Raw genomic sequence first — 21,477 nt, 5'->3', positions numbered from 1 at the left:
CCCCCCCCCCATTTCAGTTCCAAAGTGTATTTTATTTTACTAAGAAGTGTATTTAGGTAATATTTCTGAAAGAGTAATCATTTGTAGATATCAAATAAATCATATACAATTAGCAAAAACATCAGTTATTGAATCAATTTGAATTATATTTCAAACATGATGTAATTATTCATATGTGTTTTAGTTGAAAACTTACACTGCCTATATATTATGCTAAGTAACCGTAGAAAAAATGGGAAATTATACGAATCAATTAAAAAGAGCAAAAACCCAAAGACTTTTAAATTTGTAGACTGTAACCCCTCCAACCTCTAAGATCAAAATTCGTTTATACAGAGAAATTTGTTTATAAGGCCAAATTAGTTTTGACAATTAAGTTCACACATGCAATCACATGACATACAACACCAAAACAAATCTCAATCAGTAGGAACACAAAATGCATAGAGAGTGAACGACAAAAAGGAGAAAGTATGAAATCAACAACTAAAATAGAATTTAAATCAAAACCTACAATCCAAAAGCAGAGTAGTGATGAAACCAACTTACAGAGGTCGAAGGAAGAGAGATTTGTCGGCGATAAAGAACCTTTAGGAAACTCAGCAAAATTACGACAAAGAGAATCATCTGGACTACACTGCTTAGGTATTGCAGCAGAAGTACTAAATTATCAGCTGGTAAGCAGGCATGTTGGTCAACAACTGCTTCCTAGCCACTTATATAAATAAGAAATTAATTGTATTTTTAGCATATGAGACAACATATGAAGCAGTAAGCACAAAATCATACATTTATCCTAAAGAAGAGTAAACTTCAAATTGATAAGCAGCATTTAAATAGTTAGGAAAGAAATTTGATGAGACAGATATTCTAATTCTATTTCTAGCCAAAAAAATGTCATTGTACTTGAAACAAATAAGGTAAAACTCCAACAGTAACATCAAAACATAAAAGTTCTCATTGAAATAATTGAGCCAACACAGTGAACGGAAGGGTAGTCTTAAAGCTGAGCAATGATCCATTTATTTTAATAACCATACACAAATCGCTATCACTACACTACAGCAGGAAGACAGATCAACTTCATTAGACGCAAAGATTTAACATTTACATTTCCAGAAAAGCGATTAAATATATCTAAAATAACTATAGAAGAATGAAATTCAGCTAAACAAGACATATTTAGAGATGTAATTAACTGGCATACCATACAAACATTAATATTAAAATGTCACACCAACAATACCAACTAAAAACCATGCTAAGGAAGGAGTCAATTACCATCTAGGAAATTGAAATTAGTTGTAGCGAGGCAAAAATAATCAAGAAGACAATATCACAAATCTTGCATTTTACCCAATATTAGATCGACATGTCCAACATAAAGAATTTCCAATGAAAGAGATACTGGCAGAAACTTTATGGGAATGAGAGCTTGAAACAGACTCAAAATTATACCAAATAATTAGATAATAAATCAAAACTCTGAACAAATATTTAATTGTGAGGGAACATGATGCAAACAAAACACTAAAACGAAAAAGAAAAAAAAATCCTAATCGGGAAGGAACCAACAGTGAGATCAAAGAAGTTCAAATCTTCAACATTTCAAGCAAAAATACACACGAGAAGATATTTAACATTTTTCAAACTTAGAAGCATAACAACTAATGATTAGCAACATAAGAAATACATTTGTTTAACCTATATCGATAACACTTAAAAGGAAGAACAGACACATCTAATAAACAAAAAACTCTTAAATAAAATTCTACAAATCTGTAAATTGAAATACTAAAGAAAGAAATTTACCAAAATAACGAACTTGATGAAGAAGACTTCTTGGTATCAGAAAATGAGCTACAACGATGAACCAACTGCCCCTATTTGTCGATGAAGAATCATGGTCCAAATTCCTCTTGAATTGGGAATTTGAAATTCAAGTTTGGATTGGGAACGGATGGAATTGGGAATATGAACGTTGATATTGCCTGTTATATTGTTTGTGAACGTTGAAATTGTTGATGTTGAATGTTACAGAGAAGCAATGGGTTGGGCTTAATTGAGATTGTTGGGCTGAGAGGCTGAGATTGGGTTAAAGGATTGTGTTAAAATGTGGTTAGATTTTTGATTTTAACTTTTAAAATTAGGAAAATTATGCGGTTAAACAAATTTATATTACTTAATTACTTATTATAGTTACAGTTTGTTATTATCACTGGCGACTAACATTATACATTAATTACGTGGATTGACTTCGAGTTTGTATAATTAGTCACGTTTGTATATGTATAATTCGCTTGAATATACAAATACATATGTATAATATACAATTATCTAACCGATATACATATACAATTCACCTCTCTCCCACTCTCTGCCCTCTCTCGCTCGCCTCTCTCCATCTCTCAATCTCGCTTGTTATATATACAAATACATATGTATAATATACAATTATCTAACTGATATACATATACAATTACCTCTCTCTCACTCTTTGCCCTCTCTAGCTCGCTCGTCTCCTCTCTCCTCCCTATAACATGTAACTACAAACTGTAATTATCAAACTATAGCTATGCAGAGTAATAAACTATTTTTAAGTGGCTATATGTGAAAGTTTCTCTTCTAAGTAAGTCAAAAAAATGACCTAAATAAGTTAGTGTGTGTTTGTCAAAGTTAAAATAACTTAATTAAAGTGACTTTAAAAGGGTTAAAAACCAAAAATAGGTCTATCCTTGTTTTATAAATAAGAAAAAAAAACTTAAAAGTCTTTTAAATTTGATTATTTTTTTTGACTTAATAGCTACACCGTTTAAGCCAATCCAAATGGATTCTTAGTTGGCAACACATATAAGTGGATTTATGGAAGCAGTTGAAGTCATGCAAGTATCTGACTATGTTGAAATTAAGCTTAGAGTGTTTTTTGATTTCTGAATTTGATTATTAAGTGTCTATAGTCCTTTTTGCTAATTGGTTTATGTTATTATTTTCATGTTCTCAACTTTAAACAACAGAAAAAATTTTGATGTTTGCCAAAAAGTTCAATGTACCATCACCATCATTACGATACGATCTCAAAATGATGTTTCTGTTTTGCAAGATGAAAAAATAGAACCCACACAATTTCTTCAATGTTTTCATCGTAATAACATGGATATGAATATGAAACTTCTGCTAAATTTTCATTTTACTTTTTTATTATTTTTTTAATTTCTTTCTTTTTTATTCATATTCACACATAATAATAAGAAGAAAAACTTTCATAAATATACTATAATAAAAATATATTTATCATTTATAGCAATAACATTTTTTCCCTTGATCACTTTTAATTCATTTATAATACAAGTTTAATACTCTCTCCGTTTCACAAAGATTAACCTGATTTAACTTGACACGGAGTTTAATAATATAAAAAAAACTTTTAAATCTTGTGGTCCTAAATTTAAATTAGGTCAAATGTACAAAATTATCCTTTGATTTTGTTGCCTTAAACGTGTCACGTGGAAAGCTGAAATTAAAATGTTACCAAAAAAAGAAAAAGATCATCCTTTTTTAAACAAACTAAAAAGGAAAGAAAGTCATTTTTTTTAAATTGAAGAATTATATATTACAAAAAAATAATTTACTATTCATATACAACACAATTTTTAGTGATAGATGATACATTTATCACATATTTTAATACACTTATAATACAATGTTCAACTTTTTAGCAAACAAACATAATATATTTCAAAACGCAATTATATTTCATATATATTGCATACATAATTCACTTTTAATACATATTACAAATCTAACATAGTATTGCTATAAATGATAATAAATAAAATGTATCACTATAATCAGTAATTATTTATTAAAATATACTAATTCATGTAATTTTTCCAAATAACATTACCATCCAATTATATTTTGATTTTTTTTGTTAATAGACGCATGAAACACGGACCACTACACTAATATAATCTATTATGGCTGGAAATTGATTTCTAAAGACCTAGTTTATTATGTTTGATATTTTTAAATTTTTCATAAACTATAGAGAAAATATGGTTCGCTCTTGGTCTTGACCCACACTACGTAAATACATGATATGTAATTTTGCAAATATGGTTTATCATTCATTCACAATTAACTCACACTCATTCTCGCATTAATATGTCAAATACATGATATGTAATTTTGCAAATATGGTTTATCATTCATTCACAATTAATTAAGACTCATTCTCACATTAATATGTCACTCACTGATGATAAACTTATATGTTGGTACAAACACACAAGTACAAGCAAACTTCAGCGGGGTGATGATTTATAGCTTTATTTAAAGCCTTTATGGTGCACCAAAAAATATGCAAATAAATATACCTTTGTGTACCAAAAAAATAGACAGACTCTGTAGCACTATTTATTCTTGATATATACTATAGTTTTTTGATGATAGAACATTTTACTGACGAACCATTTTCCGTGCACCCAACTTCTCATCCTGAATTGTCACACTGAAGATTAATCTAAGGTTTTGCCAACTGTTAGCAGCTTAGAACGAGCAGAAAGCAAAAGGATAATAAACGTACAAAAACTAATTGTGAACTTCTGGATATATGTTCAGACTTGTTACCAACAATATTTTAAAAAGATGGTATTCTATAAAAGCAACAGAATCAGATATAAAGACAAGGGTTACTTACCATGACAAAAAAGCAGATGAAATGTGTCCTCCCAGAAACAACTAATAGACTTTGCCATATACTCCATTATACCATAAGCTAAATTTGAAAAACAATAACATTTGGCGTTTTCTTCCCTTCATAACTGAGGGTCTTACCAAAAAGTCTACTTCTTGCTATTATAACCTGCAATCCCAACTTCTAATTTACAAGTCGTCCCACTAGATTTCACCTTATAGTGATACCAAACCATTATTGGAATAGAACTTCACCCGAAAATGCAACATGCAACATCACGAAAGTACATGAAAAAGATAACCCAGGAAGAAAGAGAGGGAAAAAGTAATAGATAGAGGAGAAGGTAAGTTAGATGTCAAACAGCTGAGTAAGAACTATATACACTAAGTAGTTCCCTGCTTACTCTAAGGACAACAGGTTAAAACCTGTGTTGCTGCAGAGCCCTCATATATCCTCTTTCTCACTTGAACATTGCATCAGCACACCCTCAACCAAAAATGAAAATGAAAGGCTTCCTTCACTGCTTAGTCCTTCAAAAACTTTGCTGAACTTACAGAAGAAGTGCAAGTACAAATTGAAGTACTGTCTATCTTTTAATATCTATCTAAGTTGGTATCCAAAATGAGGTAATATGTAGTTGAAACAGCTATGGTCATCTATATCAGTGTTTGTCCTTCTCTGTCAAAAAGATGAAAAGAGAAGTACTCAGCCGTATCATAATTAATTGTCACCTGATTAAGAGCCATGTGTCGAAACATGTATCCCTATCATGCTAATGTAACTCTTCCTTTCAAAAGAAAAGAAGGAAGATGCAACAAGTGCAGCATTCTAAACTCTCCTCCCCAAAAGAGGCTACTTTCTCTTCAGTAACAAGAGGGTGTGTATTCGAGTTCCTTGTACTCTATCCCCAATTTTTCCCTTTTTCTTTATTTATTCAAAAGACCAAAAAGACTGTACATTTGGCGTGGAATATAAACCACCAACTGAGGCACTAGCAATTGGTGAGTCGCCAAAAGCTTCATCCGGACGCTGTGAAGTCCAGTCCTTCCTAAAAGAAAAAATTATGCAAATTCCAAGAGTAAGATGGTGTTGAAAAAAAGAGGAAAATGAAAAGAAAATCTTTGGAAAATAAAATGAACGACGTGCCAAGATCACCAGAAGGAATCTATTTCTAAGACAATCACATAATATATGCAAAATAAGAGGAAGATGTCGAGGAAGCAACCTATCACCTCAAAACATAAAACTAGCATCACCAAGTTACAAATCCATAATCAAATTCTAAATACGCTTAACAGAAACATAAAAATAAGCAAGAATAGGAAGGATCAGACCATGCACATTATGACCTACTTTTGCAATCCAAGTCAATCTCATGATTCTTGTTATGAAAAACCTCAAAACATAATGCTTGCTTTCATTGTACGTCTACAACTATGCCTCATTCCCAAGCTAGATGGGTTCGGCTATATAAATCCTTAATATCCAATCCGCTCCACTTGGACTCATCTTAACCAGAGCAATGCATGCTTAGGTGAGCACATTCCAACGTATTGCGAGGAAAACACCACATAGAATTGGTAAGAACTATTCTCATTATGCCACAATCAATTTACCAGGCGCAACTTACTATCTGCCTACAAGCTGTGGTTCGGACTCTTGATTAATGTCGACCAGTAAATGTCGGATACTCTAAAAGTAGCACATTTTGGAGAATCTGACATGGGTGCAGCAATAACTTTGGAGAGTCTGAGCTTGCTTATGTGTTTCCTGGGCCCAAGACCATGGGGAACTCAGCTTGTGTTGGTGCTCCAATGACTTTGTTTCCCATACTTGCCAGTCACCACCCTTGGCCAGATCTCCACCATCATTTCAAGCGGGCTGTTATTGTGTTTGGATGTGTCTTTGATTCCCAAACCCCCTAGGTTCTTTGGTTGGATAACCATTAACTAGTCCAACAGATGAATTTAATGACCTTCACTGTTGTCTTTACGTCGGAATACGTATGAATATTCTCCTTTATCAGGCTACTTCAGGACCTTAGATGGCATAGTAAAGAAGGACTTGATGTAGGTTGGTATACTGTCACGAAGATTGTTGATTAAAACCAAACTACCACCCATCGAAAGGTATTGCATTTGTCAGATAGCTAATTTCTTCTCTACCTTTTCTATCACTCTATTCCATACTTCAGCAACCTTGTACTTTGCTTCCATGGGTAGATCTAATGGATTGAGGGAAGAAGCATATACCATAATCCATAATTCCAGCCAATTTGTCCACAATTGCCACCTCATTAACACTTCTTGATATGCTGATATGCACACCTGAGAGTGCTTCAAAGAGGAGCACCGTGACGTTGCCATATTGCATTTCTAGTTTCTTAACCTCACAAAAAAAAAAGGTATCCTCAGCATAGATTAATGTGAGACTGAGACTGAGTCATAATCATTGGTGCCCACTCTAAAGCCTTGTATCCACTGCAATTGTCTTGCTTCGGCCTTCCATGGCAAGACTAAACAGAAAAGGGAACAAGGGGTCACCTCTAATCCCTTTTTGTGGTGAGAAATAGCCAACTGGAGATCTGTTAACAAGAATAGAGTACTTCACAGTGGTGAGGCTGGATTTGATCCATCTATGCCAAACCCCATATCTTTTAGCATAGACAGTAGGTAGACCACCAACTTGGTCAAAAGGCTTTCTCAACATCAAGCTTGCAAAGTATACCAGGAATACCACATTTTAGCCTCCCATCAACCATTTCATTAGCCATGAGTGTTGCATTTGTTAATTGTCTATCGTTGAGGAAAGCATTGTGCTCCCCTGAGACCAACTTCCCAATTACAAATTTAATCTTTTTTGCTAGGAGCTTGGATACTATTCTGTAGACACTGACAATGAGACTTATAGGACCGAAGTCTGTGAGTTCTAAAGCTCCTTGCTTCTTAGGGACTTGAGCAATAAAAGAGGCATTACTAGATTTAACCATGTAGGAGTGCTGGTGAGGGTACTTTATTATTACAATTATTAGAGAAATGACTTTCTATGGTGAAATCTAGATTGAGAATCAGCAAATCATCAGTAACGAATTGTTGTGACTTGTTTGAATGTGGCTAGATGAGTCTGAGGCTTTATTTCGGACATCTATCAGTGAGCTGTCTCTGGTTGATTCGCAGCACCAGACTCCACCTACCCTTTATTTTTGTCTTTTCATTATTGCATCAATGTTCTGATGTTAAGACAGCTTTGCATAATCTTAGATACTACGCATGATACCTAGTTTTGGGGTTGTATTGTGTTATTTTTCCTCACTTGAGTGTTTGTGTGTGTGTGTGTGTATATATATATATATATATAAGGATTCTTTTAGTTTGAACTTATACTTATCTTATTTCGCATTTAATTACTCTTTATTCGAAGTTGTTTGGTTGGTGGTGTGGCTTACCTACGGGGGTACAGTTTAGGTGCTTTCATGACCCTTACAAATTTTGGATCGTGACACTTCATTTACTAATATGTTAAGTATTAGCAGAGAGGAGCTTAAATGGAGTGGCATGGGCAGTGGGGATTCATATAGCCAACCCCAACTTGCTTAGAATTCAGGTGTAGTTGTTCGCCTTTTTCTTTTCTAACTTTGTATTATATCATAAAACAGTACATGGATAGTACTGTAACCTTATATACAAGTGTACTCCTGATTTCACTTCTCTTAAAGTCTAAATTGAGTCAACAATAGAGACAGTGTCATTAGAGTATAACTGATTACGCCAAAAAACTAAAAGTAAAATGCAGTTTACGTTATTCAACATATTACAAATTCAGAGCAGCATAAAACAATTTTTTTCACATATCTGCACAAACTTTTTATTTTTGAACTGATACTTTTATCTGCACAAACTTTTGAGTTTTGACAAACTCAAATGTAAGACCATCAAATATTATTTCATTCAGTGATACCTTTTAAGTTTTATAATTGAAATTGGTCAATCTTTAATCTAATTTTGCTCAACATAATGCATAATGTAACTGAAACAAATAAAATTTATGGTAAAGACATACATAAATATGTCTTCATCATACAGTACCAAGTTCCCATGAACTTTTAATCATTTCATTCTTTAACTTAGCCCCATTAGACTTTCACCCAAATGACTCGTCACTTCTTGGAATTGATTAATCAAACAACTGCACATGGCACAGGCGGGAAGTTTTTGATAGTACTCCTAAGTTATAATGACTATCAAAAGGTCAATAGGTGCCCCCTCCACTTTGCTTATTGTTTTCCTTTTCTTTAGCAGACAAGTAGACAAGGAAGCGATTTCCAGCAAAGCCTTCAAAATGCACCAATATCCATTGCCAATTAATATTGAAAACTCGAAAAAAATCAGTGAATTTTTTTTTTGAAAAAAAAAGGAGAGAGAACATAGCAGATACATGTACTTACAACATTTGCTTATCAAACAACTAATTTTCTCACACACACATATAAGATATCAATATACTTCCACCGCGCAAAGATGTTCTCTTTTTTCACATTCACCACCATATTAGATATCAATATTATTTCCACCCTGCAAAGATGTTCTCTTTCTTCTTAAAGAGAATGTATGCGACTCACATGGCGCGACTATCAAGAAAAGGATGTAAATGTGCAGTTCTTCGAATCAAATGTTGGGACTCTTAAGGCTCACACGCATTTTTGGAGGGCTTTTCGGTTTGAGGAATAGATGAGAAAAGAAGTTGCATCCGGAAACTGTAAAAGCAAGGCCTACAGAACTATTTAGGTTACGTGACATGTGATAAACTTTCACAATCTACAGAGGATAGAAAGCATTATATCATTGGATGGAGCAAAAAGTGCACTTCTTTTTTTAAACAAACAAAAAAATAGTGCACATAAATTCAATATAGATCATTATCTTTTAAAATGTCTAACCTATCATGTCTTCAGCGTGTACTTTTATAACCAAAATGACACCATAACCTCACATAAATTGGCATACAAAGTCAAAGCACCTCAACGCCCCAACCTATCTTCTCTAACATTTAAGGTCGAAAGCAATTAGACAAGGATTCAAGGAAAGCAATAATAGTTACAAACTTACAATCAATTCTCCAATTTGATGTCACAGTCTATATTTCATGACAAAAAGTGTTGATACCTTAGGTGATTATTTCACATCTTTTGTACTTCCTATTTGTAAGTAAGACTTCTACTAATAAAAAGTTGTGTAGCCCAAATCTAGTGTTGTTTTATGGACCAAGAGGGCCCTTGCATCTTCTATACTTATTTTTGGATAACCGAAATCTCCAAGTCTAGTGGCAGATGGTTTGAAACATGGGTCTGCTCATATACACCTCTCCTCGTAAACACCAGGCTTGCATAGGCTTCCATGTGGTTCTGACCACTACACCAAAGCCTTAGTCAGTGTTGTGGAAGGTGAGAGGCGAGAGGCAAGGCAACCCTTCATTACCTTTTAGTTTTGTGGCAAGGCGATCTTCAAAAGGTGACACCATGGCGACAATTGCGACAAAGGTGAGAGGCGAGAAAGGGGTCGCCTTTGGTATTTTCTTAAGGGAAAAAAAAAGGCAACCAATTTTAGGGTCTTAAAAGTTCAAATGTAATTTTAGGGTTTTCTTTTCAAATTTGTGTAGACTACGACTGTGACTACAACCAACTTCTCCGGAGACCAGCTAGACTTTCCAGCAGCTCCAAAGTACAACCAATACGTTTCTTCTTTTCTACTAATTTCTTCTTCCTCTGTTTCTTTTTCCTTCTTCTTCTTTGGAGTTCAGAGTTACTTCTACCTCTATTTTTTCTCAGAGACTTTTCTTTTGTTATTTTTCTTATGCAAGTTCTAGACTTTTAGTATCTACAACCTATTTTCAGTTTTTGAATTGACCTATTTGTTAATGCGTTATTGCTTTAGAGATATTGATTATTTATATATGCAATTAAATATTTTAATTTTTTGGCATAACTTGGAGCCACACTTGAAAAAGGTGAGGGCCTCGCCACTCGCCTCCTTGTGGCGAGGCAGACCCTTGTCGCTTTTCGCCGTCCAAAACACTGGCCTTAGTCCTGGGAGCTCATGTTTTATACCTTTTTGTTTTGGTTAAATTAGAGATTTGGCTTTAGGCCCATCTTTGACATGGGCCAATCACATGCATTGCAACATCTCAAAAGCTTGATCTCCAACTTATTAGGATTAGTCAACATATAAGTTCTGGTGAAGGTGTCCCCAACCTGGTCAGGTTCCATTCTGATTTTAACAATCTGAATCCCCAAGGAGTGTTGCTTGCAGGACTTTTAGCTACAAGAAGACTGGATGGAGGAGACGTTCAAGATAACTGACACTTCTATGCAAAAAGCGTTTCATCTGAAAGCCAATAGGCTGCCTCTACTATATGATCAGGACTGTATAAAAGTAGATTCAAGTTTTAGCCTAATGTGAGAGTCTGCTTGAAGCAATTTACATGAAGTTCCAGATTCAAAATTTAGAACTGTCATGAATTATAAAGAAATTTGGTGATGAACTTACCCATAGACCCGAAGGACCAGAGGATGACAAAAGAGAACATCACAAAATTTCCTGGTTACTCATTGATTCTTAGAAAAAGAAAGACGTGCGAATAGAATGCAAGGTATAATTTAGGGTGCTCTTTCAGCAGGACTTCACTTCTAAAACTTGAAAGAAGAAAAATGACCTTTCATACTTCAAAAACAGAAAAAAAGAATTCCTTAAGAACCCAATTGTAAGCTAGCAGCCTTGTGATGCTATTTACGTGTAAACACAGCCAAAATGGTGCAGCATGAATATTAAGGATTCATAGGCCGACCCCAATTGATTTTGGTAGAGGCCAAGCTGTTGCTGTTCAATACATAAAAGCCGAAATGTATCTAGTTTGGTTCTATCTAACGTCAAATTATTGCAACTTTCACATAAGCACGGAAGTACTCTCCCTTGTGCACAAACTTCCATAGTTACAAGCATGTACGGCCTCGGTAAAATTGATTGTACTATCCACCCTCAAAGAAGGATAACACGTACATATGGCTAATCACATGCATATGAATGGCCACGAGCATGTAATCAAGCATCTACAACTTGATGTAAATACTTTTGTTGAGTTTTGTTGAGTAAATAGAAGGCAATTATGTAGTACTTCTGCTAAATTCTGTAATCCCTACATACTCAGGGAATTAGGAGTCTTTTTCAAATACATACCAGCACATTTTTGAGCAATCAGTGAAGCACACAAATGGCCAACACTTATGGAAACATAAAAGGAACACTCGGCAATGACAACAGAAAGACAAGATTCATATAATAATTTTTTTACAGTAAACACTGAGAAGATCCAGATAATATTGATGCACAAAGTACAGCAAATAAGGTACCTCAAAGTGCTTTAAACTTTCAAAAAGAGGCAAAAACATTCTACTTTACTTTTGCCCACTTGGCAAGAGAAATTAGTAGTTTTCTTTTGCTTACTTGGCCCAATTAGGTGGAGACGACGCAAATGGATGATTAGCAGCAGTAGCATTAGGACTCCCGTACGTCATTTCACTTTGAGCAGCATCTTCAGACTTGAGAGAAAATTGACTTTCACCTCCTGCATATGTACCAAAAGGAGCTTTTGGATACCTACTTTCAGCACTACCAGGCAAAACAGTACTCTGTGTCCCACCATTCTGGCAACTTCCCGTATAAACTGTGTGGGGAGGATGACAGATGGAGTGGAGTTGTTCATCATTCTTAAACAGTGAAGCCATTGTCCTTGGAGGTGTAGGAGCCACAGTTGATGTATTGAGATCTGAACTAAAACGCCAGTTGGTTGAAGAACTTATCAAACTAAGACCAGCTTGACCAAGCGGAGAGCTGTTCCACATTTGCCACGTTCCTACATCATTTACACTATTTGAAACATTCATTGGCACAGTGTGCATGTCCTGAGCATTAGGAGTGTTGGGGAAAAGAAAAGACCCAGCATGTCTTTCCTCTGGAACACGCATTCGTGATATTGGAGACTCAATTGGTGAAGGCCTGGTCACTTCAGAAGATGCATTCAGATTTTTTACCACACATGGGCTATCCAGTCCTGTATCTGACACAAAGCCAAGGTCCAGTTGGAAGTCATCAAGGGACTCACAAACTGGTCCAAGCAACGACACAGGGTCTGGAACATAACAAGGATCTTCAAAGTTCTCCAACTCTTCTGCCAATAACTGACCTGTCCCATCTCCAATTCGAGGATGTATTGCTCTTGGGGATGACGGAATAGTTGTACTACAACTGGCAGGCCCACAAGGAAAAGAAGTTAAAGTGAAAGGCGATGGGAGACCAAAGCTAATGGGGTTGTCAAAAGATTGTACAGCTGGGGTCTGACAGGAAGGACTCAGAATTTCTGTTTGAGGCTTAACACTTGGTCTGCTGATTACATTTGAAGAGGGGGGAGAAACAGTAGATGATCGAGTGAATAGTTGTTGCCAAGACTTTTTAGGAGCTGTAAATGGTTGAGATTCAATAAGCACCTGTAAAGAACAGAATTAGCCTGACAGCTTAACAAGAGCCCAGAATCTAATTAGCCAGCCAAAATCATCTTCTAAAAGGCTTACATTTCTCACGGTATGATATAAATCTATCTGTAAGTTCAGGTTAAATCAACAAGATGCACATCCCAAAAATTGAAAACATAAATGGTAATGAAGCTATCAGGCTGCAAGTCTAAATTAAATTCAGAGTTATTGAGAATTTGACACTCCAGAAATACCAAACTAGACACTTGATGAAGGGGAGCACTTCGATATAAGCAATTGAAATAGAAGATGACAAGAAACTTACAGGCCGATTGATACTCCTGTCGTCTCCACTTGGATTCAGCTTTCCAGGTATGCGATCTGACTGCGATAGTTCCCTCCTGGAGGCATTATGAACAGGATCTATGGGAGTATTAGATTTCTGCTCTCTTGGGATATTAGTAGCATTACTCTTGCCAAAGAAACCACCTCCAGTAAATGCTCTAGAAGATGATAAGAAAGTACCCCTCATACGATCCAAGTACCTAGTACCTACATTTCCATGGTTATGGCTGCTAGAAGAACCGCCTTTAAAACCATGTATAACTTCTGAATTATGTGTCTTAATACTTTCAGGCCCGTTTTTGTGTTGATGCCTTCTATCACCATCACTCTGTCTATTTCGCACACTCTCCTTGCCTTGCCTTTTATCCAGCTCTTCCACATCAGAGTTACTTTTGCTAGATCCTCTGTCCCTTTCTTTCTTCTTCTCCTGCCGCTTCTTTTCTGCTTCCCTTTTACCATCCCGTAATTTAGCAGAGGGAGACCCCTTCCCCCGCTCTTTCTCCGCCTCCATCTTTTCATCGCGCAATTTCCTGCGTTCTTCCACCAGTCGAGCAACCTCCTCTCTTTGCTTTCGCTCCTCCTCCTCGGCTAACTCTTTCTCCAACCTAGCCAGCCTCTTTTCCTCAGCTTTTCTCCTAGCTTTCTCACCTCTACTCTCCTGACAATTTCCTCCATTCTCACCTCTTTTATCCATCATTGCTCTTCGTTCTGCGTCCATTGATGCATCACTTCTAGAGGAACTTAACCTAAAAACCTTACTACATAGCCACCTGATGCTTAAGAAAAAAGCAGTCAGTGCCTTGCAGGCAAAAGCAAAAACACGAGAATATGACTTCTCTGCTATACAGTGCTCCACCCCAAGGAATCCACCGCCAGTCTTGCTCCAAGAATCTGACTTGCTAACAAATGAGCCACCAACCCAATTCCCATTCTCTAACCAATCCTGCCCACACATCCACCTGTTATCAGACCAAGCCTTTCCATTTAACATCTTCCCACCTTTCCCAACCAAATCTCTCAAAATCCCTGAATTTGAAAGCCCCAACCCTGGTGGCACAGGCAAGTCTAAAATGGGTCTCTTAGAAATATGCCCACAATATGAACACATGAACTTGCCACCACCAGGATTCTGATCTCTATATGGAGTCAAACAATTTCTACACCTCCGTGTTGCTGTTTTCCTTAATTTCTGCATTTCAATAGCCTCAAATCTCTTCCTTTCCCTAAGTGAAGCATTTCTTCTCGCTCGCCAAGCTGACAACTTAGGCATCAAAACCTCATACCAGCCAAGAGTAACCACAAGCACAATCACACACGCAAGCCTTGGTGATGTGATTTCAAAGCGAAATGCTGGTGGAAATAACTGTGATAAAGCCCATAACCCAATCAAGGGAATCACTAACCAGGGTAACATGGTTGCAACTCCCCGCGACCACTTCTGGATCGAACACAGTATACACATTATCCTTTCAACAGACACGTATCTTCTTCCTTGTCTGGAAAGGGCAATCAAATCAAAAATAAATTTCTTGACTCACGAAAATACTATCAAAATAAAAGAAACTCTCAAGTTTCCCTTCTGTAACAACAACAATAACCCACAGCTCCAATAATCAAATGAAACCCTCTACCTCAGAAAGTTCCCCTTTTCCCCAAATTTGTCGATTGCAAAATACCAGCTCTCCAATTGTTCAAAACCCTAACAAGGCGAATCATGAGAAAACACCTATGAAGCAGAAAAAACGCGTTAGGGCTCAAAAAAATGGTCTTTCATTTTAGCTCCAAAACCTAATGAACACGAAAAGAATAATTTAAAAAAAGAATTTGTTACAATAATGGCGAATGAAGCAAACGAAAAGAAGAAAACAAAGGTTCTTACTGATTCAATGTCCATCGGAGATTAATCGGCAACTAATCGTCGGTGGCCGGAGCGGGCGACGACGGTCCCTTTAGGTGCAATTTTTCCGTCGAAATAAACTGTGAAGATTGTTGGATTGATGAAAGAGAAAGTATTTTCTTTTTTTCTTTTTAAAGGAGATAAGAGAGAGAAATGTATCCTCTGATCATTTTGGAAGTAATTCAACCGGGATGTAAGAATTAAACCAAACAGGCTTATAATTATGACTGCTCTTGGCAGTGATTAGTGTAGTAATTAAAAATCTATTACGGTTAATTTAATTTACCAAGGTATAAGTTTCTAATTCGTACCCATTTGTTTTTTCTTTTAATCAAAATAGTATTTCCAGTCTGATGGGTCATGTTTTTCATATTCATAATAATACGAGGAACATTATCATACGGCAAATAAAAAAATTATATTTGTATGTTATAACTATAATTTGCTAATTATGCTTCATATCAAATATAAATATGTATATTTTGCTATACATATAAAAAACAGTTATATAATTCAATATACATGTACAAAAGAAAGCAGTTATATACAAAAAATCAATTGTATAATCAGTGTATGTATAAAACAAGAAATAGAGAAAGACAAGGAAACTGGGTGGGAAAATATTTATATTGTAGAATTATAAGTGTATAGGACGATGATATATGTGTTTGCATGTGTATATACAATTTTCTCTCACTTTATAACAAATAAAAACACAATTTATACATTTCGTTTATGTTTGTATAAGCTAGAGAGGCGAGGGTGGCGAGTGAGTTTTGGGAGATTGGCGAGCGAGATCTAGAAGAGGGAGAGAGAGGAACAAAATATATGTATATATATGATTTCCTCTCGCTTTATATAAACACATACACATTTTATACATTTGTGTGTTTGTATAAAAGCGAAAGAGGCGAGCGAGACTACCACCAAACGAGAGTGGCGAGCGAAATTCCACCAGGGAGAGAGGCAAAAATAACAATATTTTGATCTAGGGTACAATTAAATCAAAATCTATTTATAGAATTTAATTTGAATAAATAGTTTGCTATTATATACAATTTTCGACAATAATAATCTTTAGAAACATTGGCCAAAGGCCCAATGATATAACTCATTCATACATATAAAAAATGAAATTTTTAAAAAAACAATTTTATAAAAAACTAAAAAAATATTTGTACGTATTCAATCGGCGGTGATAAAATAATATAAATGGAATTAATCAATAAAAATTCTCTTACTTTGAATCTAAAGATAACTGTCAACAAATTATATTAAAATGACAAAACATGTATTTTGAACTATTTAACAAACAAAAAATACTTAAAAAGTATTAACTTTAGAACTATAAGATCAAATTTTGGTGTCAACATTTTATTTTATTTTTGTTAAAACGGATGGTCAAAGCCCATTTGATATAAAAAAAAAAAAACATACAAATATGACTAAGCCAAAAAAAAAAGACCGAATCCAATATCCAAAAGTGAAAACTATTCTAAAATTAGGGGGAAAAAAGAACAAATTAGGAAAGGGAAAGTGACGGGTCTTCTTCTCCAAAATAGACCTAGATGCAGCTACCATTGCAAAAGCTTTATCCAATCGCCATGTGTCACGCCTCGAGCCTACACTATGGACGTGGCCGGCACCTAATGACCATTGCTAGCCCTAAGCGAACTCTTGGTCTGGCTTACTTAACTCAGCGAAAGACTAAACTTATTATAAGAAGACATTCTCATAATGTAACTTGAATTAAAATAACTTATCCAAAAATGACACTTAAGTCTCACAATAAACTATCTGTAAATAAAGAGACTCAAAAACTAAATTGTCTGACTGTCTATCTATCTATGAAGCCTCTATCATACTAAGATGGATGTTGGGATAGACCCTCAACATCCTATAAGTAAAGACTGGAATGCAATAAAAGAATCCTCTAGGATGCAAGGAGGCTCACCACTGACTCTGCGTGCTCAAACTGGATCAACGAGGCGCTAGATGTTGATCGTAGTTACCTACATCTGCACATTGAATGTACGAGTATGCTAGTTGAAATGCTAAACAACAACTTAAGATCGAAAGTAATAAGAAAAAATATTTACCTTGAGTCTACTCAACTCATGAAATACTAGACTTAATATAAAGCAATAATGACACATGGAATAAATATGAAGTTGGTAAACATTGTAAACAATTTAGTTTGTTGAAGAAAATGCAATAAAAAACTCAACTTTACGTATATATGAAAATAATATAGTTTCTATGGGAGATTCTATAATCGACAACCATCACTCTGAGCCTAAGTGGTGATACAATGTCTTGCCCACACTGCTGGAACTGTCCTGTGCTTTGTCGTCACATAGAACTCCTAAACTTAGTGGATCCACTAGCTTAACCTACGTGATCATCTAAAAAGTATTGACCCGTTAATACCCATGATGTCTACATGGTTTACATGGAGACTTGAGTTAATATGAACACTCATCTCCATTTCAATGCTCAATACTACTCCCAAAATATACTTTAGTTCATGCTTTTAAAAACAAACTTCCTTTCTTTGGGTTGAGATAATTGCTCAACACTTCTACTGGAATCAATGTTACTTATTCTTGTACAAAACCTTTTTGGGAAATCTTAGATTCCTCTTAACTTAAATGTGAAAAAAATTCATGAACCTTTAGGGAATACTTAGTTTCCTTATAAATTTTGAGAAATGAACTCAACTCTTTACTCTTTGCTTGACTCAAAACTTTTGATCTTAAATCAACTCTTAGGGAATACTTAGTCCCCTAATATTTCTTGAAGAAAAGACTTTAACTTTAACTTTAACTTGAGCCTTAAAACGAAGTTAAAATGTTTAATAAAAACTCTTGAAAACCTTTAAGAACTTTGCTTTGACTTATTTTTTAACTTCTTTGACTTTGATCTTAACTTTTCTTGAATTAGATTATGGATTCAAGGTTATGATTCATGTTCTTTGGTGATTTCTAGGTGTTTAGAAATCATTTGAAGTAATTAGAATCATTGGAAGGTGTTAATGTACCATAGAAGGACTTAACTAGGCTAAACTACAAAAACTGGGCGAAAAATGCCGATAGAGGCATGTTCAGGGTGCGCCATGCCAGACTAGTTGGTCTGAGGTACCTTGGCGTGCCGCCCCAGGCCATTTGGCGCAGATGGGGCGTGCCGCTCTAGGTGCTACCAGAAGCGCCTGAATGTCTTTCTTCTCTCGTTTTCTTATCCTAAATCGTTTAAACTTCCATAGTTCTTTTCCCAAACCCTTAGGATCACTAATACCTTCAATACACAGTAGATCTAACTCGAAAAGCAACTTGGAAATTACGAATCAACATCATTGAGTATTTAATCAACTCAACCTAATAGAGATTCAACAAGATTCATCAAGAATTCACTTCTAATCATGTAAATAATTCTAAAATCACTGAACTGAAATAAGTTTTGGTGTGTGGATGAATTAATCCAACACGAAAAATCTCACATACCTTCATAGGGTTCACCCCCACGAATTTCACTCGAAATTCCTTAGTGTTCTTGGCGAAACCTTGATCTTTCTCCCTTTTTCCTTCTTCTCTTCTCATTTCTCCAAGCCCTAAGCGTAAAGTTAATTTTCTAATTTGAACTAAAACTGGTTTTTACCCCAAATAAATCCTTAAAACGAAATAGGAAATAAATGGGTTAAAAGGCTACTTTGCCCTTCCTTAAATCCAGATTGGGACCTTCCTCAATTGGACAACCCAACTTCCTATAGGCATATCTCCATCATACGATATCAAAAATGCGCAAACTCGGCAACGCTGTAAAGATCTCTCTTAGAGATTTCCAACCATATTAAGAACCACCCTTAACTCATCCTGAGCTAGAAGTTATGGTCTTTGAAAATGACCAAAACTCACTTCCTAAACTTAAAAAAAATTCTAGATGTTTTCCCTTTCTTTCCAAAAGAGATTATTTTCTATTTCTTAGCTTATTCCTAACTATTTCGAGTTACAAAATGTTACACCATGAAACTGAAACAATTAAATTGGTATATCAAGCTATGAGTGTATTTCATATCAGACTTTCACAAGTATCACTAACATCATGAAATTATCTCAACCGAAGACTTCTCCAACTCAACAACATTTAATTGAATGTTCAGGTCAGGTGGCGACACTCCCTTACTTGATACTCTATTTTCGCTGTAAATTCTACCTGATTTCAACCCTCGTATGTTTTGTCCCTTAGCTATGTCATATTAAGCTCAACCAATGAGCTAATACCACTGACTACAACTTCAGGATAAAGTTACAATGATCTCCTTCAGGTAATCTGCGATTCTGTGCAACCTCTACTGCGTGATTCTGCTTACTCGATTAGCTTAACCCTTCGATTCCAGCATGTGTTTGCAATGTCTTGATTTTGACATTATGTACCACTGTAACTAGACTGCTGATATTAATTCATCCATTATGTAAAAAAAAATCATTTTGCAGCATATTAATTCTTAGATTAGGAATCTGACTTTTGTCCATGTTTAATAATGCCCCAGCTTCCCTAGGTAATGCTTGAAAATTATTATAACTAATGAAATCTGTATCTGCAAATGAAAACACAACGTTAGCCATAAAATCTCCCAGCTTGTTCCCTTCTCGTAAGTTATGTTCAATGGCCATGTACAATTCTTCCTAATAACTCGTATGCTATTAATCTCAATTGACACTTGCCAAGCAACGTGCCACACTCATTCTACCATCTTTTTGATAGTTAATGAATCTGTTTCCAGAACCAAAGAAAAGAGATTGTGAATCCTACAATATTCCAGTCCTAGTCTCATAGCTACTATTTCAGCTTTTTAACTGTTGGACACTCCAATCCTTTTTCCTTCAACATATATTGGATTGCCTTGATTATCACTAACACATAAAGCAAGAGAGCTTGGTCTAGGGTTGCCCTTGGAATCCCTATGTGTATTGCACTTAAAATAATGTGGCATAGGTAACTTCCAGTAAACCACTTTGCATCCTACGGTAGGACTATATTTTGTCAAGAATCGTACAGTTTCAGGACAATTATTGGGCATATAATGCATCCATGGATATCTCTACTTAGCCAATAATATTAAATTACATCAAATCCCTCCCTTCGTGCTCATATAAGACATACAACCACCAAACTTCTTAACGTTTCTTCTTTTCCATACTTGCCAAAAAATAAGCATTGGAACAACCATTATCAAAGGTTTAAATTATGCAAAACATTTTGCATTCCACCATTTATACACAGTGTCTTTAAAATGAATAAAAGGACCCTCCTCTCTTACTGTGCCCATAAAGTATGTTCATATTGAATTAGTATCTGAACATTATGAATAAATGTTCAGTATCTCCTGAACTCCATCTGCACAACATTCACATTCCACGCCATCACATATTCTATTTCGAACAAGAACTTCACCAATTGGAAGTGTTGCCATATTCTCCAAGTGAGGAATGAAACCTTAAAAGGAATTCATGTAATCCAAAAATGTTTGTAGCTCAGACATGCTTTATTTTTCCCCCTTAGAGACTCCCAAGCAGAACCAACCGTGAACTTTCCAGTAGCATTCAGCATCCACCAAGGTCTATCCTATTGCTCCTCATCCTTAGAATTCCTAAGAAGTTGACTTACATGTCTACTAAAATCTTCCCCAAAACTTAATTGTAATAAACCAGAATTCCACTCTCCATTCAAAATCTAATGTTTAACCTCTTCCTATTGTATATTTCTAGTAGAGTCAATAGGCATAATGTAATTAAATGCCCCTAATTGTGAACATTTATCATACCAAATACTTGAATGTCCACATTTTGGTTCCCACTAAATATGTTGATCAATCAAATCTCTAGCTTCCAGCATATACTTCCAAGTTAAAGAACCCCTTTTCCATTCTACCATTTGAGGCCTCTTTTACAATTACAATTTTTTTGGTTGAAAAAATCAATTATTTTGTCCCTATCCTCAAACTAGGCCCCAAACTTACCC

At 35.3% G+C, this 21,477-nt stretch overlaps 2 protein-coding genes across 6 annotated transcripts in view; both read right to left on the bottom strand.

Moving 5' to 3' along the window:
- Positions 1–2,013, bottom strand: part of LOC107029618 — a 43,250-nt gene extending 41,237 nt beyond the window's left edge. For 2 of the 4 annotated variants that reach the window (XR_003574507.1, XM_027911861.1), the window contains exons 1-2: positions 1,813–2,008; positions 550–715 (exon numbers count right to left, since the gene is read on the bottom strand). The gene's annotated coding sequence lies outside the window, so the exon portion shown is untranslated. Of the gene's footprint in view, positions 1–549; positions 716–1,812 lie in introns of all 4 variants that reach the window. The other 2 variants (XR_003574509.1, XR_001458124.2) reach the window with 2 other exon arrangements.
- Positions 2,014–4,735: 2,722 nt separating this feature from the next.
- LOC107031425 lies at positions 4,736–15,636 on the bottom strand. 2 transcript variants are annotated; one of them, XM_015232786.2, is made up of 5 exons: positions 15,442–15,636; positions 15,194–15,288; positions 13,543–15,058; positions 12,193–13,232; positions 4,736–5,744 (listed from the first exon to the last, which is right to left on the bottom strand). In XM_015232786.2, exons 3-5 carry the CDS (start codon positions 15,022–15,024, stop codon positions 5,627–5,629), a joined length of 2,640 nt encoding a protein of 879 aa, XP_015088272.1. In that variant the 5' UTR covers positions 15,025–15,058; positions 15,194–15,288; positions 15,442–15,636; the 3' UTR covers positions 4,736–5,626. The 2 variants fall into 2 exon arrangements, with proteins under 2 accessions (XP_015088272.1, XP_015088271.1); XM_015232785.2 differs by having other exon boundaries at positions 13,543–15,288.
- Positions 15,637–21,477: the final 5,841 nt, after the last annotated feature.

Source organism: Solanum pennellii, chromosome 9 (genome assembly GCF_001406875.1).
Source record: "Solanum pennellii chromosome 9, SPENNV200".
Classification (NCBI taxonomy): Eukaryota; Viridiplantae; Streptophyta; class Magnoliopsida; order Solanales; family Solanaceae; genus Solanum; species Solanum pennellii.
This window is presented reverse-complemented; position numbering and strand designations above follow the sequence as displayed.

Coding starts and splice junctions, on each gene's coding strand:
- LOC107031425 (XM_015232785.2), bottom strand. CDS start 15,024: ATGTGTATACTGTGTTCGATCCAGAAGTGGTCGCGGGGAGTTGCAACC. Junction 13,233..13,542: donor ACAGGAGTATCAATCGGCCT/GTAAGTTTCTTG, acceptor TGTTCTTTACAG/GTGCTTATTGAATCTCAACC. Junction 5,745..12,192: donor TCTCCACCTAATTGGGCCAA/GTAAGCAAAAGA, acceptor TTTTTCTTTTAG/GAAGGACTGGACTTCACAGC.